Consider the following 14,694-nt stretch of genomic DNA (forward strand, 5'->3'; position numbering starts at 1 on the left):
CGTGTTGGAGGGAACGGGGTCAAAGGGTTCATCAAGCTTCTCCAGAGAGAACGAAAACTACATTCTCTGCGAAAGGCTGAGTTTGAATTTTTTTACATCTGCGCTAGACTTGTTTGTTTTGTCGGATGATCCAGTATAAAAGGGTCTTCGGAAAGCCCACCGAGGACGTCTCCCGAGGGCTCGCAGACTCCGCTCCGACGGCCTTGCTCCTTTCGCGAACGCTGAGCCACGGAAATGCACGTTGATCCCAATCTTCCTTCGAGCCGCTGCTCTCGCTCCTTTCGTCCACCCAGAAATTGATTTCGGAATGACCGTTTTCACGCTCCTTCAATTGCGAAACAATATTCCAGTAGCGAAGGGGTGCAGTGGCGCAGTGGGTTGGACCGCAGTCCTGCTCTCTGGTGGGTCTGGGGTTCGAGTCCCACTTGGGGTGCCTTGTGACGGACTGGCGTCCCGTCCTGGGTGTGTCCCCTTCCCCCTCCGGCCTTACGCCCTGTGTTGCCGGGTAGGCTCCGGTTCCCCGTGACCCCGTATGGGACAAGCGGTTCTGAAAATGTGTGTGTGTGTGTGTATTCCAGTAGCGTGGGGGTGCGGTGGGTTGGACCGGGTCCTGCTCTTTGGTGGGTCTGGGCTTTGAGTCCCACCTGGGGTGCCTTGTGATGGACTGGTGTCCCGTCCTGGGTGTGTCCCCTACGCCCTGAGTTGCCGGGTTAGGCTCCGGTTCCCCGCGACCCTGTATGGGACAAGCGGTTCGGAAAATGTGTGTGTGTGTGTGTGTGTGTGTGTGTGTGTGTGTATTCCAGTAGCCAAGTGTTGCGCTACGAGATTCTACATTTAGTGACATCGCGGATGCCTCTTAAAGCAACCGGCAATAACGACATCGTTCATCATGCACACGTTCTGATGTCAACTGTTAGAGCTCAGCGGAAAGTCAAATTATGCTGTTATGTTATTAGGCAGACAACGTTTTCATTGACTATTTACACTGCAAGAGAAATAATATGAAATTTGTATCTGTAATGTGTTCGAATGAAATGTTAACGGGGCCTTTGGGAGATGCATCTTGAGAAAGATGAGCAGAACTTAAAAGCAATAAATAGCAGAAGAAAGCAGTCGAAAATGTGTTTCGAACAGCAGCGTAACAGTTTCAGTGATGAAAAGGAGACATTTATTAGTGTAATGTGGAGCGGTGGTTTCCGCTCTGTTCTGTTGTCTGTTTCATGGTAAAAAGAGCACTGATCAGCGTGGTGAAAGTAAGGAAACCTGGTGCATAAGAATGATGCACCCAGGGAAGGTTTCAGTGACCCGAGAGCAGATTCATCTGATGTTTTTCTCCAAAGCGACTTATAATGTTAAAGTTACAATTATTTACCCATTTATACAGCTGGGTAATTTTACTAGAGTAATTTAGGGTGAGCACCTTGCTCAAGGGCACTACAGCTGGAGGTGAGGAGCAAACCCGCAACCTTTGGACACAAAGACAGTAACTCTAACTACTACAATACCAGCTGCGTGTTTGGCTTGAGTACCAGTTCAGACAAAGCCACATAAATATTGTTGTGATTTTCTCAATTAAAATAAGCAAGAAATTGGGTTTTCACTACAACATTTGATGCAATGCGTGCCATATATTGCAGTATCGTATTAGAGATATTCCTCGCTCAGCTATGTCCCTTGACCGAAGAGCTGTAAGCATGCCGAAGCTTTTGGACGGTATGAAATATGGATCAGTGGGTACCCTTGCACGGGGGGTGCGGTGGCGCGGTGGCGCGGTGGGTTGGACCGGGTCCTGCTTTCTAGTGGGTCTGGGGTTCGAGTCCCGCTTGGGGTGCCTTGTGGCGGACTGGCATCCCGTCCTGGGTGTGTCCCCTCCCCCTCTGGCCTTGCGCCCTGTGTTGCCGGGTAGGCTCTGGTTCCCCGTGACCCCGTATGGGACAAGCGGTTCAGAAAGTGTGTGGGTGTGGGGGTACCGCTGCAGTTGTGATTTTTATTTCCATTACTAGTGTACCGTCAGTCCCGCAAACCAGTTCCATGATAAGAGATGGAGGTGATCGCAGTCCATCATTCAGTAAGAGAGGGCATGTAAGTCCTGTCTCCCTCTCATGGGGTTTGAGGTTAATACCTTAAGGGAGGCATGTGGCACGGCAATAGTGCTCCTGTTTCACAGCGCCTGAGTGGTGCGAGAGGACGTGGGTTCGATCTCTGCTCAGTCTATGTGGAGTCTGTGTGGGTTTCCACTGGGTGCTCTGGTTTCCTCCCACAGTCCAAAGACATGCTGTTCAGGTTCACCCATAGTGTGTGACTGACAGAGGGAGTGTGTTCCACTGATGTGTGGATGAATGACCCAGTGTAAGTAGTGTCTCTAGCAGTGTAAGTCACCACGGTGAATAAGGTGTGTGGGCTCATAACACTACATAGAGTTCATTGGAAGTCGCTTTGAAGAAAAGTGTCTTCAAAATAAATGAGTGCAACACTCTTAGATGTTTCTGAATTTGATGTAGCAATGATCAAATAAATATATATGTCCATTCATCCATCCATCCATCCATTATCAATAACTGCTTGGCCAGAGCAGGATCACAGTAGTCTGGAAGCATAGGGGGTGAGGCAGGGTACACTAAGAAGAGAGCTCCAACCCAACACATGGCAGTCACATGCATTCTTCTACGTGCAATTTAAAGTCACCAGATGACCTGAAACATGCCTTCTTTGGACTGCGGGAGGAAACCAGAGCAGAGGAGGAAAACATGTGCATTCCACACAGATTGAGCAAGATTCGAACCCACATCCACACCCGCAGCTCAAGGCCTGCGAGGCACTTGCTGTACTGCCATGCCGCACTATAGAGATTAAACTTTGCCTCATTGAGTTCTTCTAGAAAAGACCATGCGGAGGTACGGAAGAGGAAGTAAAAGGACATCAGCCACTGAAAGACCGGAGGTTCGAAAACAGGACAGGGTGGCTTTGGCTATAACGCCACGAAGACCGACGTCGAAAAATAAGACGAAACAAGGAAGACACATCTCCATCAGAAAGCTCAGGAAGACGGCACTGGTGGGGGTGAGAGGGAGAGTCTGTGATGGTTGTGTGTGCAATCGCCCTCTCCTTATGAGAAGGAAGTGTGGAAGATTTCATTGTGGGCTGACTGGCATTTGCAACATCCATCTTTAATGCAGTGAGGGATTAATGAAGCAGACGATGTGGGCGAATTAAAAATTAGGTTTGCATAAACGTGCGTCTGTGAGGGTCTGGCAGCTGGATCGGAATGGGGGCACCAGAGCACCGGCGGCTCTAAATCTCTCTTCGTGTGCGTGTGTTTCTCTGCGTGTGTGTGTGTACGTGATTGCCCTGTGATGGACTGATTTCCCATCCAGTGTGTGGACACTGCAACCATGAGGTTTTTTAACTCTCATGCAAGGCGGGGCTTGGAACCAAAACCCACCAGTTTACGTGCGAGTTAAAAATGCAGAATGGAGTAATTACCGTCCCGAGACTGTAGTTACTGCCACGGTCAGTAGGTATTCTTGGATATTCTTGTGGCCTGCAGGCCCAGGAGCTGCACGCGTTTTGCCGGCATCCATAAGGTACGAGCCTTCCTTCTGGGGTGTGACGCCGATGTCGGTTTGGACACGTGTCCCGGGGAACCGGTGACATCTCACATCCTCAGTCATCATACATCTCCTTCCAGCTCTAATCATCGCTGACTTTACCTTCAGGCATGTTTCCATTGCTGCATTTTACGGCTAGTGGCGCTGTGGTTAAAGCCATCGCCCTACAAGTAAAAGGCCAGGGTTTGAATCCCACCTCCAGCTGTAGTACCCTTGATCAAGCTATTTACCCTGCAGTGATGCTTTATTAATTACCCAGCTATATAAATAGATGAATCATGGTAAGCAGCTTAATATACACACCTAACGTAGTAAGTCTGTCAGTTCACTTGGTGTAATTTAGCTGATGAACATGCCGTGTCAACTTGCTGGGATGCGTTTTCATTGTGAAGAGCAAAGATAAGTTAATGCAGGATGTCATTTTTTTCGCTCATCACCCTGAGGACACGCCACTCGGTTTTATTCTGTTAGACCACCCTCCGAATGACAAGGGTTTCATTCAGTGTGGGATGTAATTTACTACCCATCTTTTTATGACACATTGTGTCGGGACATGTGTTCCTCCTCAGATGAGCCCTTCCTAGAGTTCTCCATAAGTATTCGTGGCTGAAGTTTCCGGAGCTTCCCCTACAGGTGGCAAGGTGGTACAGCGGGTAGCGCTGATGCCTCACAGTGCCTGGGCGGTGTGGGAGGATGTGGGTTCAACCCCCACTCAGTCTGTGTGGCGTTTGCATGTTCTCCCCATGTCTGTGTGGGTTTGCTCTGGGTGCTCTGGTTTCCGCCCACACTCCGAAGACATGCTGTTCAGATTCACCCATAGTGTGTGAGTGACAGAGAGAGAGAGAGAGAGAGAGAGTGTGTGTGTTCCACTGATGTATGGATGAGTCACCCAGTGTAAATAGTGTATCTAGCAGTGTAAGTCACCATGGTGAATAAGGTGTGTGGGCTGATAACACTACATAGAGTTCATTGGAAGTTGCTTTGGCGAAAAAAGCATCTGCTGACTATGTAAGAGGGTAACATGTGCTCATATAGTGCAATATCCCCTTCTTCTCAATATTGCCCCTTTTTATGAGGTGCTCATGTAAGATATTGATGAATACAAGATCCATCCCAAGTGTTTACATTTGGAAGCAGTTAAATTGTTACATTCCTCCATAAAAATTATCTTTTGATCACTATAGCCTACAAAAATTTGAATTCATTGCCACATCTATTTCCCCCCCCCCTCCCGCCCATGTCATATTTATTATGAGCACTGTGAACGGTTTACTGATGTTCCCAAGGTCACTCGGTGTGGAAAAGATAATCCATCTAACACAAATAAATGCAGTTCACAGTTATTTTGTCTTATTTGTGTTCTTTCTTCTCTAAGCAATTCATTTTGAGTCAATTTTCCCAAAAGAATTATTGATGCACTCCAAGAAAATGCCGTTAACCAACAAAACGCGACTAAAATGATTGCTCCAAATCTGGGACTTTAATGGGTCCAGTAATATATTTACAGGGTCTTGTGTGAGGAAAATGGTGGTCTATAAACACACAGCCTGATGTGGCGGCAGAGGCTTTCCGCAACGGGAAAGGGATAGGGTTGGGTGGGTTAGGGTTAGAGGTAGAGTTAGGGATAGGGATAGGGATAGGGATAGGGATAGGGTTAGGGGAAGGGTTAGGGTTAGGGATAGGGTTAGGGTTAGGGTTAGAGGTAGGGTTAGGGATAGGGTTAGGGGAAGGGTTAGGTTAGGGTTAGGGTTAGAGGTAGGGTTAGGGTTAGGGATACGGATAGGGTTAGGCAAAGGGTTAGGGTTAGGGTTACAGGTAGGGTTAGGGTTAGGGTTAGATGTAGAGTTAGGGTTAGGATGAGGGATAGAGATAGGGATAAGGATAGGGATAGGGTTAGGGTTAGGGGAAGGATGGACAGCTAATAGTGTAGTGGTTGACGCCGTGGCCTTTGGATCAGATGGTTGCTGGTTTGGATCTAACCTACTGTTGCAGTATCCTTGCGCCAAGTATTTGTCCCAAAAACTGCTCCATTAAATTTGCACAGCTGTATAAATGGGTAAATAATTATACATTTAGCTGCCACTTTTCTCCAAAGCAACTTACAGTCTCAAGCTACTTAGAATTGTTTACCCATTTATACAGCTGGGTATTTTTTTTTACTTTGCTGAAGCAATCTTCGAGGGGTTCGAGTCCTGCTTGGGGTGCCTTGCAATGGACTGGTGTCCCATCCTAGGGTGTGTCCCCTCCCCCTCCAGCTCTACACCCTGTGTTGCTGGGTTAGGCTCCGGTTTGCCAGAACCGCACTTGGGACAGGTGGTTTTAGACTGCGTGTGTGCGTGCGTGTGTGTGGTTGGGTCCAAAGGCTGTCCAGCTGTCCCAATTAAAATCTTGAGTACCTTTACATTGGCAGTTGCTTTGAAGAAAAGTGACAGCTAAATGAATAAATATAATTGGGTTAGCGGCAGGGTCCCCGCACTTGTGACACCCTCCACACGGGACCAAATGAGAAGAGGAGTGTGCGGATGAGAAGGCGTTCCACAAAAGGGGGTACTGTGGACAGCACGTGTTATTCTGAACAGCTGGTCCTGTGCCCGCGACATTGACGGGGCCCCCAGAGGATGGGCTCCTGTCCCCCCCCACCCTCTGCTAGCTGTCTCTCCTGGGTTCGAAGCGCACAAAAACACAGCGCGTCTTTCAGAATCCCACCTTCCCCGGTCGTGGCACTGTGCGCAAGGTGAAGGCGTGGAGGAGCACCATGGCTTGACTTTTAAGTAGTGAGCAGTAAAAGGACAAATCGAAGCAGGGCTATTCAAATATGGTCCAGGAGGGCTGAGTCCAAGATTTTTTTTGCCCCCCCCCCCCGATTCAACTTACTGTCACGACTAAACCCACTTTAATCCCTTTCTGAGCTCTTAGAGGCATAAGGAGAGCCGCAAAACCTGCTGGACTCAGCCCTGCAGAACTGCATCTGAATGACCCTGACCCGAAAATCCCTCCTGATGGTTCTTTCGAATGTAAATACACGCAATTATGAAAGGAAGTGCTTTCACGTGTAAAAAGTGCGGCCACCCTCTCGCCGTACCCATCTTTTTTTCCACGCTTCCTGACGTCCCCCCCTACTCAACGAGAGGCTTGCAGAAGCAGAGTACGGGAATGGAGCTCCTTATGACCAGGCAGCCTCACCAACACACTTCTGATGCTTTGGGTTATAATGATCCATCGTGGCAAAGGGTACGAGGGAGCAGGTAAGAGGTGGGGGGGGCCAATGCGTGTCCTTTGCCGCAATGCCTTACCGTTGGGCTGAACGCGCTCCAACCCCTTCCTCTGCTTTTCGGCTCCTATCTGCCCCGGCTCAGCTGACCCCCTTTCCCCGTAATGGGGCGTCTCTCAGCCCAGACCAGTGAATTATTCACCACCCTGTCTGGATGCATCACCTTCGGCTGGGTAGCGCCCCGCAAGCCCTCCCCACGCATTATCTGCCGGGGCTGTTCTGAATTATTCAGGCAAGTTTGAGTTTTGACTGCGTGAACCTGGTACACCACCTGGCACGACGCCCCTGACTTACATTGCCATATTTTCCTCGATGTATCGTTATTTCTACGCATTTCCTCATTAGACGGAATCGACGCCGCGGCCAGATGTCGCGAACGGAGGAGAAACGACGGCAGGTTTATTTGAACTGCCGCCGTAGGACAGTCGTGGATTTTGCTCTTCGATGAGAGCTGCTTTTTATTAGCTGTTCTTACGAGGAATGACTTGTTACCCACTTAAGCACAACTGAAAAATATGATTTTGCAGAAAAAGAGTGCAACTCTTACAGCAAAAGCAGTAAGAGGATTACGCTTCTTTCAGATTTAATAATGCCAGTAAAAGATTGTCAATAAAAAAATGTAACTGAAAGTTGATGGTTTTTAACAAGTGCTTATCCATCCTTCCATTCATCCATCCATCCATCCATCCATCCATCATTTATAACTGTAATGCAGGGTCACAATGGTCTGGAGCCTATCATGGAAGTGTAGGATGTAAGGCAGGGTACGTTGTGAACTGTACTCTTCCAGTCCATTGAAGCGCAGTTGTCCCCACATCCCAAACCCACAGTCCAGGAGCTGTGTGGCACCAGCGCTACCCGCTGTTCCCACCTCACTCCTTGCATATGCTGAAGGTGTTTGTTCTTAGCTTTTTTCTCGGATGGGTTATCGTGGGCTGGGATGTGGAGCTCAGTTTGAATTCTTCTTTCTCTCTACAGCCAGAAAAGAAAGAGATGGCTGAGGGGATCCTGGAGAAGGCTGCTGCTAAGGGCCTGCTGGATGGCTTAGTGCAAACTCAGCCTGCTAAGAAGAAGAAACGCAAGGTCCTCAGAAAGGGTCTCCACCGCCAGACCACCACCCCCGGGTCCTCCAGCAACCAACCCCAGGCTGGACCAGCCAAGGACAAGAGCTCAGCACCCTCCAAGGTCTTGCAGGCCTCTGCCGAGGGGCAGCGCCCACAAGTGGTACCGAGCAAAAGCAAAAGCAAGACCACCTGTAGACCTCCTGCTAAAACTTTGCCCTCCGCCACCGGCAAGGTGATCGGTGCCACCGCAACAGTCACTAAACAGCGGCCCGCATCCTCTAGGCTCATTGTCACTGCCAAGCCCCCGGCACCACCCCCACCCAAAGGTCGACAGGAGGTGCTGAAGCCCATGGTGGTCGTCCTGCCCCCAGTCATGTTCCCCAGCTTCACCTCCGTCAGCGCTACAACCAAGAACCCCCCTCTTCATCGCGTTCCTCCAAATATCCAGTTCCGGTGGAAGCCCAACTCCCAGCCAGCTGCCTGCCCCTCCCCCCTGTCCAGCTGCAGCCTTTACAGGGCAGCGGTGCAGCACCCTCGACCCTGGCTCTGACCGCCCGGGCCGCCCTAGACGTGCGCGCAGACAGTCGAACCGGGTTACGGGACCCTCGTCTGCGTTCCCTTTCCAGTCTTCCGTAAGGGGTGTAGAACACATGCATCCGACGCAGGTCTCGCACTTGTCTAGCTGGATCCCAGAATCAGCGTCTCTTGTGTTTGTTTATTTTCTGTAGTCTCTTTTATAAAGTGGACCACTCTGCTATTTTATTAATTCCCCTTCTTTTATAATGAAAAACTATCACAGATTATGTGCTCATTCATAACAACAGTAGAATTGCTAATTCGGTTGAATAATGGGGTTGATGAGTCAGGTCACTTAATTCAGGGGCTGCAGGTAGTTGAGATTTTATAGCTGAACACCTTTCACTCAAAGGACCCAGGTTCAAATCCCACCTCCTGATGTCGTACCCTCGCACAAGGCCCTTAACCTAAATTACTCCAGTAAAAGAAAACAGCTGCATAAATGGGTAAATCGCTGTAAGTTGTCTAATGCTGTAAATTGCTGTGGAAAAAGTATCAGCTACTGAAATAAATGCAAATGTAACAGTAATAAAAAAAATGTGTAGGTTTCCCAGGTTTTAGCAGATGTAAAGATAAAAGTTGTATTTGTATTAACCACCTGGGACAAAGGCGTCAGCAGAATAAATAATAATAATAATAATAATAATAATAATAGTAGTAGTAGTATGGGATTTGAGCTGGTTGCTGAAACTGATGCTCAGCAAGTGTGATTGTATGAATGCATACAGCGTGCAATGGAACACAGGGACTCTCATACTTGCCGTGGCAGATGACTAAAGGCTGTCTCAATGTAGCCCTCCCTCTTTCTATTTTCTGTCCAGCTGTCGTCAAATTTGCATTCAGTTTGCGAGAGATCCTTTGCACTTTTCTGTATTGTGAAGTCATTACACATATAAGTGTCGGTCAAAAAGGTATCCGCAGCATTCAGTTAAATGCAAATTATTGTAGACACTTTTTGACTTACCCTTGTCTGTGTCCCAAGTTGAATAGTCCATTGGAAATGTATTTGACTGGGGGTTTATTGTTTATGGTTTACAGCACAGCTCAGCACACAGTCAAGAGGTGGGAATAATGATCTTCCTAATATTTACATAATAATAATAATAATAATAATACACACACACACACATGTTCCAAACCGCATGTCCCATACGGGGTCGCAGGGAACTGGAGCCTACCTGGCAACACAGGGCGTAAGGCCAGAGGGGGAGGGGGACACACCCAGGACGGGACGCCAGTCCGTCACAAGGCACCTTAAGCGGGACTCGAACCCCCGACCCACTGGAGAGCAGGACCCGGTCCAACCCGCTGCGCCACCGCGCCCCCCCCATAATAATCTAATAGAGGATTGAAAATGGAAGAGCGCTAGCTGGTCGTTGGATGTGATTCCACCAAGTGTGAATGAGATCAGCTGAAACACTCCAGTTATACCCTTCGGTTGAGGTCTATTTTCTTTCTTTCAGCAGCGGTTTACAGAATGCCCACAAACGCTGCATCGGAAGGGTTTCTGATTCCTCATGATCCATGCATTTGGGACAGTTTGTAGCATAATAGTTAGAACTACTGCATTTGGATTGGTTGCAGGTTCGATCCCCACCTCTGCCTATAGTGCTCTTGAGTAAGGTACTTACCCTAAATTACCCAGCTGTATGAAAGGGTAAACAACTGTAAGCTCCTTTGGAGAAAGGTACCAGCGGATTGAGTAAATACATGTGTTTGCTGATACAATATGTGAGTGTACTTCAGCTTTGTATTCCAGTGTCATTCAGCAATAAAAATTTGTCATAACAAAACAAAACTTACGTTCTGCTCACAAAAACAATATGCGAGATCTCTGCGCATATAAATTACGCTGTCCCGAATTTTCTCAAAAATTATGCAAAAGGTACATTCAAAAACTTCGCAGGCTCGACGTCGGCGTGTTCGATGGTCGAACGTTCTTGACGAAACGACGTCCTGCCAGAGAACGGAGCCAACGACAGCGACATGTTTGAATATGCACTTTATTCTCACAAGAGGTTACATTTACAAGGTGTAAAATTAGTGAAGAGCAGAAGTACCGATCATTTCTATTTTGTAAGACTGCGTACGTATATAGTTTGTTTTTAGATGTCGGCAAACTGCATGTAGCATCTTCCATAGGACTCTATACAGAGAAGGTGTGATCTGAGCACGTGGAGGCGTTAGTGGAGCTACTCTAAACATGTCAAGAGTTAACGTGGCTTTTTAAATTCCACTGCTGGTTTAGCTTTTCATTTATCTCATCAATAATTCGCACCGTATTCCATAAATCCTACTTTAAGAAGATTTCTGCTTTAAATGCTGAGAGACTTAAAAATAACACTGAAAAACACTAACTTTACAGCCAAACTTTCGGAGGATTCAAAACGAGGCAGATGAGGAAAATCACATGATGAGCCTTCAAAAATGACCAAAATTCACGGCATGCTGGATTCATTCTGGTTTCCACAGCAAGCCTGAACATCAAAGCAACATTTTCCTGTATGAAATTGTAACTGAAATTTTTTTTTTCTCCCCATATTCCTAGTTCAGTTATCGGTAGTAAATATAGTAGCTACCAGAAAACGTTCCTGCGAGAGTTCTTACAGGGACCGGCGTAAACATTCCTGAAAATCAATTACGTGTGTGAGCCTCATTCAAAGATGGATATTCTCATTTAAAACAAAGTAATTCAACAGTGCTGGGAACTGTATGGATATGACTGAGGGAGTAGTAAAATCTGAGATAATTTAAAAAAAAATTAATGCAAAAGCCAATAAATAAGTTCAAAAATCTATACGTCTAAATAGTCCCGGGACGTACATTGCGAACAATGCCTTTGAGAAGTGGCGGATAGAAAGAATGCATAGATCACAATTAGTTAACATCTAGTTTTACCACAACTAACCGGCCTACCCACAGTAAAATGAAACGGTACGGGTGATCGCTTCTGTCAGCTTTTCGTGTTTACCTACAACACATATATTAATAGTTTACACTTTGGCAAGAATAAAGTGTTCAAAACTGATCTTTCAAGGCTTTTAAGGAGGAGAAGAAAAAATAAAAATGGCTTTATAAAGTGAACATGTATGCAAAACATATACGGATATATATATATATATATATACAAATGACAGTACAACAATATCACATCTTTCAGATCCTCATAGGAAAAAAAGAAAAACGCTGCTGGTTGAATAGTAAGAACAGGAGTGCAAGGACACGGCGGAGAATGTAGGTGCAGCGATGGTCAGAAAGGACCGAAACCGAGAGGCACCAGTCGGACTTCAGGTTCGCGACACTTCGTTATTCACTGTGACGACTGACGCTGGTTTTAATCAGATGCTCGGTCAACGCGAAGTTCACGGACCGCTGCAATGGCATGAAAAAGAATCCAAAATAAAAATACAATCACAATCATTCATTCGTTCATTCATCAAGCTCCCATCCCTCATAGTTAGTCCGCTGATGCTCAGTAAATGGGTTCATCCCTCGGTGATGTGGAGAACTGCGGGGCACCATCCTTCCCAAAGGGAGCATCTCTGTGTCCTTCAGTCCTCCTACTCATGGCCTCTCTGACGAAGGACAAGTCTTGTGCTTTGAGGCCAGAATGGCGCCCAGACCCGTCAACCACGATGCGGCAAAGCCCAGGACAACCGCCTCCCACCACCGCCACAACCAGCACCCGCAAACTGGTTTTCATAAGAAGGGACACGCGGTGGTTTGGGGGGTGACGAGTGACAAAATAAAGATAAATGGTTTCCGACGAGCCGGGGAGTCGCCTGCTGGTATGGCTTTTGTTCAGTCCATTCGGTGGCGACCATAGCCAACGTGAAAAACGTAAAACGCAAGTGCTCTGCGCCGGAACGCCGTACGATTCGAAAAACACCAATGTGGATCAAGAGAAGGTTGCGTTAGTTGTGCTGTACACTTATAATAAAACGACGCACAAAAAAACGAAATAAGAGGATGAGCCTCTTACTCCTTCTTGTGGCGAAGCAGCAACGTCATTACAATGAGATCCATTTAAATGAGAGCCACGTACAACACCATTTCATGCACTTCCTTGGTTCGACACGTTACGATGAGTGGGCGTGGCCACAAGAGGCTGGGCGTGGCCACACATGCTAGAGGCGGCCCATAGGCCAGGAGAAAGCGGTGGAGGTGGGACACTGGAAACGAAGGTCGGGCAGCACGCCGCACTGTGCCACCACGCCTCCTCGCTATTGCTGCTCCCGTCACCTTTAGATTCCTTCTTGTTTTCTTTTTTGAGGTTTTATTTTTCCCAGCTGGACTGCAGTGTAACGCACGCTTTGTATGTACATCGTTACCAGTATCCCTATGACTTTCATTTTGCTATATATATTTTTTTTTCCTCTTTGCATCCTTATTGAGGAAGTTCAGGCACCGGCCTCTTCTGTTTTAAAGTGTCAATGAGGGACAGAACCCCCTTCTTCACGCTGGTGGTCACCCGGCGGGTCACAGAGTCCGAGGGCGGGGAGGACGAACACGCCTTCTGGGAGGGGGGCCGCGCCACTAAACACTTCTGGTACCGCAGCTGTGGATGAGGAAAGGGAGATGAGATAAGAAAACGTCTTCGGTGAGCAGCCAGATGAATGCAGGGTGCAGAAGGTGGGTCGGTATTATCCGTCGCTACTGGACATTACAGGTCAGGCCACTGCAGCGGTTCCCTAGGTGACCAGAGAGGTTCCAGCAGATGGGCTTTGGCACAAGAGGCATGGACCACATAGCTGATGAAGTCAATCACAGTAAATAAAGTAAAACCCTCACTGACATTGGAACACACAGTGTGAAGCTGCCTGTCCCCGAGCAGGGTCACAGCCTACGTTGGCAGTGCAGGGTGCAGAGCGCGGGGGCACACCCAGGACAGGATGCCAGCCCATCGCAAGGCACCCCGAGCGGGACTCGAACCCCAGACCCACCAGAGAGTGGGACACAGCCAAGCCCGCTGTGCCACTGCGCCCCCCTGACATTGCAATATACACATACAATTTTTATATTACAATAATAATATATTAAAATAATACATAAAAAATGTATATTTTTCAGTCTTCACCAAATTATCACTTGTTCTGTTGTATGTTGCCTTCTATGTGCACATTAAATTGGCTATTAAAGACATCTTACAGTCATAATAATTGCTAAAAATCAATTTCTCATAATACCCCTTTTGTGTGTGTGTGTGGTAGGGGTAAAGATGTAAAACCCAGTGGGTAGTGAATCGGCTTGATACAGGGCTCCGCACTGGCTGCCGCACCCTTGGGGAGCAAAGCAGACGCACGTGGATCGATACTCCATAGCCCATCACAGACACCGCCCTGGACCCGAACGGAGACACAGATACTCAGATACACTCGGGGGTAGGCTATGATGAAAATGGCCCGGAGGAGCTGGAACCGATCAGGCGACTGCGGAGGGGTGGTCGTGGAGAGGCGTGAGGGACTTACCATGCAGGCTGCCTGCACGGCCTCCGACACGCTGCCAGCATTGGGCTCGCACCAGAACACGTGGCATTCGAAGTGCTGGTTCCCCGTGTCCATGATGAAGGCAAAGTTATGTACGTCACGGCCCACCCCCATGAAGGACAGGAAGCGCACCCGACACTCCACCAGCACCTCCTCATCCTCCTGCTGCAGCCAAAGCTTCAATCAGACAATCTCACCTCTTCATCATGTGCTTCATACTCAGAGACTTTGAGCAAATCACAGCTTTCAGGTCCTACTTTTGACAAATCAAAGAAGAGTGGCACAGAGGCAAAGCAGGTAGTGCTGGTGCCAAGCAGCTCCAAGCTTGTGGGTTTGAATCCGGCTCAATCTGTGTATTTGGATTTTTTCATTCCCATGTCTGTGTGGGTTTCCTCCAGGTGCTCTGGTTTTCACCCACAGTCCGAAGACTTGTGATTTTGGTTAATTTATGACTTAATGTGTGAGCGAACGAGTGTGTATGGCTGCCCTGTAATAGACTGATGTTCCATCAAGAAAGTACCCTGCCTCACACACTCTGCTTCCAGGATAGGCTCTGGACCACCACAACCCTGACCTGCACAAGTGGTTACTGATGATGGAATGGAATGAAAACGGCCCTTAATAATTACTCACTGACTTGACAGAGGGTTCAAGGTCTTCTCTGGAGAGCAGATCTGTTTATTTATTTT

General features: G+C 47.8%; 2 protein-coding genes across 13 annotated transcripts in view; one reads left to right on the plus strand and one right to left on the minus strand.

Annotated features, from left to right (window-relative positions):
• Positions 1 to 8,912, plus strand: part of LOC108930753 (putative methyltransferase NSUN7) — a 47,208-nt gene extending 38,296 nt beyond the window's left edge. For both annotated transcript variants that reach the window (XM_018746158.2, XM_018746159.2), the window contains exon 12: positions 7,858 to 8,912. In XM_018746158.2, coding sequence (XP_018601674.2) covers positions 7,858 to 8,493 — 636 coding nt within the window. In that variant the 3' untranslated portion in view covers positions 8,494 to 8,912. The remainder of the gene's footprint in view (positions 1 to 7,857) is intronic.
• Positions 8,913 to 11,277: 2,365 nt separating this feature from the next.
• Positions 11,278 to 14,694, minus strand: part of LOC108930835 (amyloid-beta A4 precursor protein-binding family B member 2-like) — a 107,785-nt gene continuing 104,368 nt past the window's right edge. For 8 of the 11 annotated variants that reach the window (XM_029251804.1, XM_029251808.1, XM_029251812.1 and 5 more), the window contains 2 exons: positions 13,988 to 14,170; positions 11,278 to 13,077 (listed from right to left, as the gene is read on the minus strand). In XM_029251804.1, coding sequence (XP_029107637.1) covers positions 12,907 to 13,077; positions 13,988 to 14,170 — 354 coding nt within the window. In that variant the 3' untranslated portion in view covers positions 11,278 to 12,906. The remainder of the gene's footprint in view (positions 13,078 to 13,987; positions 14,171 to 14,694) is intronic. The other 3 variants (XM_029251811.1, XM_029251810.1, XM_029251806.1) reach the window with 1 other exon arrangement.

Source organism: Scleropages formosus, chromosome 5, assembly GCF_900964775.1.
Source record: "Scleropages formosus chromosome 5, fSclFor1.1, whole genome shotgun sequence".
NCBI classification, from domain to species: domain Eukaryota; kingdom Metazoa; phylum Chordata; class Actinopteri; order Osteoglossiformes; family Osteoglossidae; genus Scleropages; species Scleropages formosus.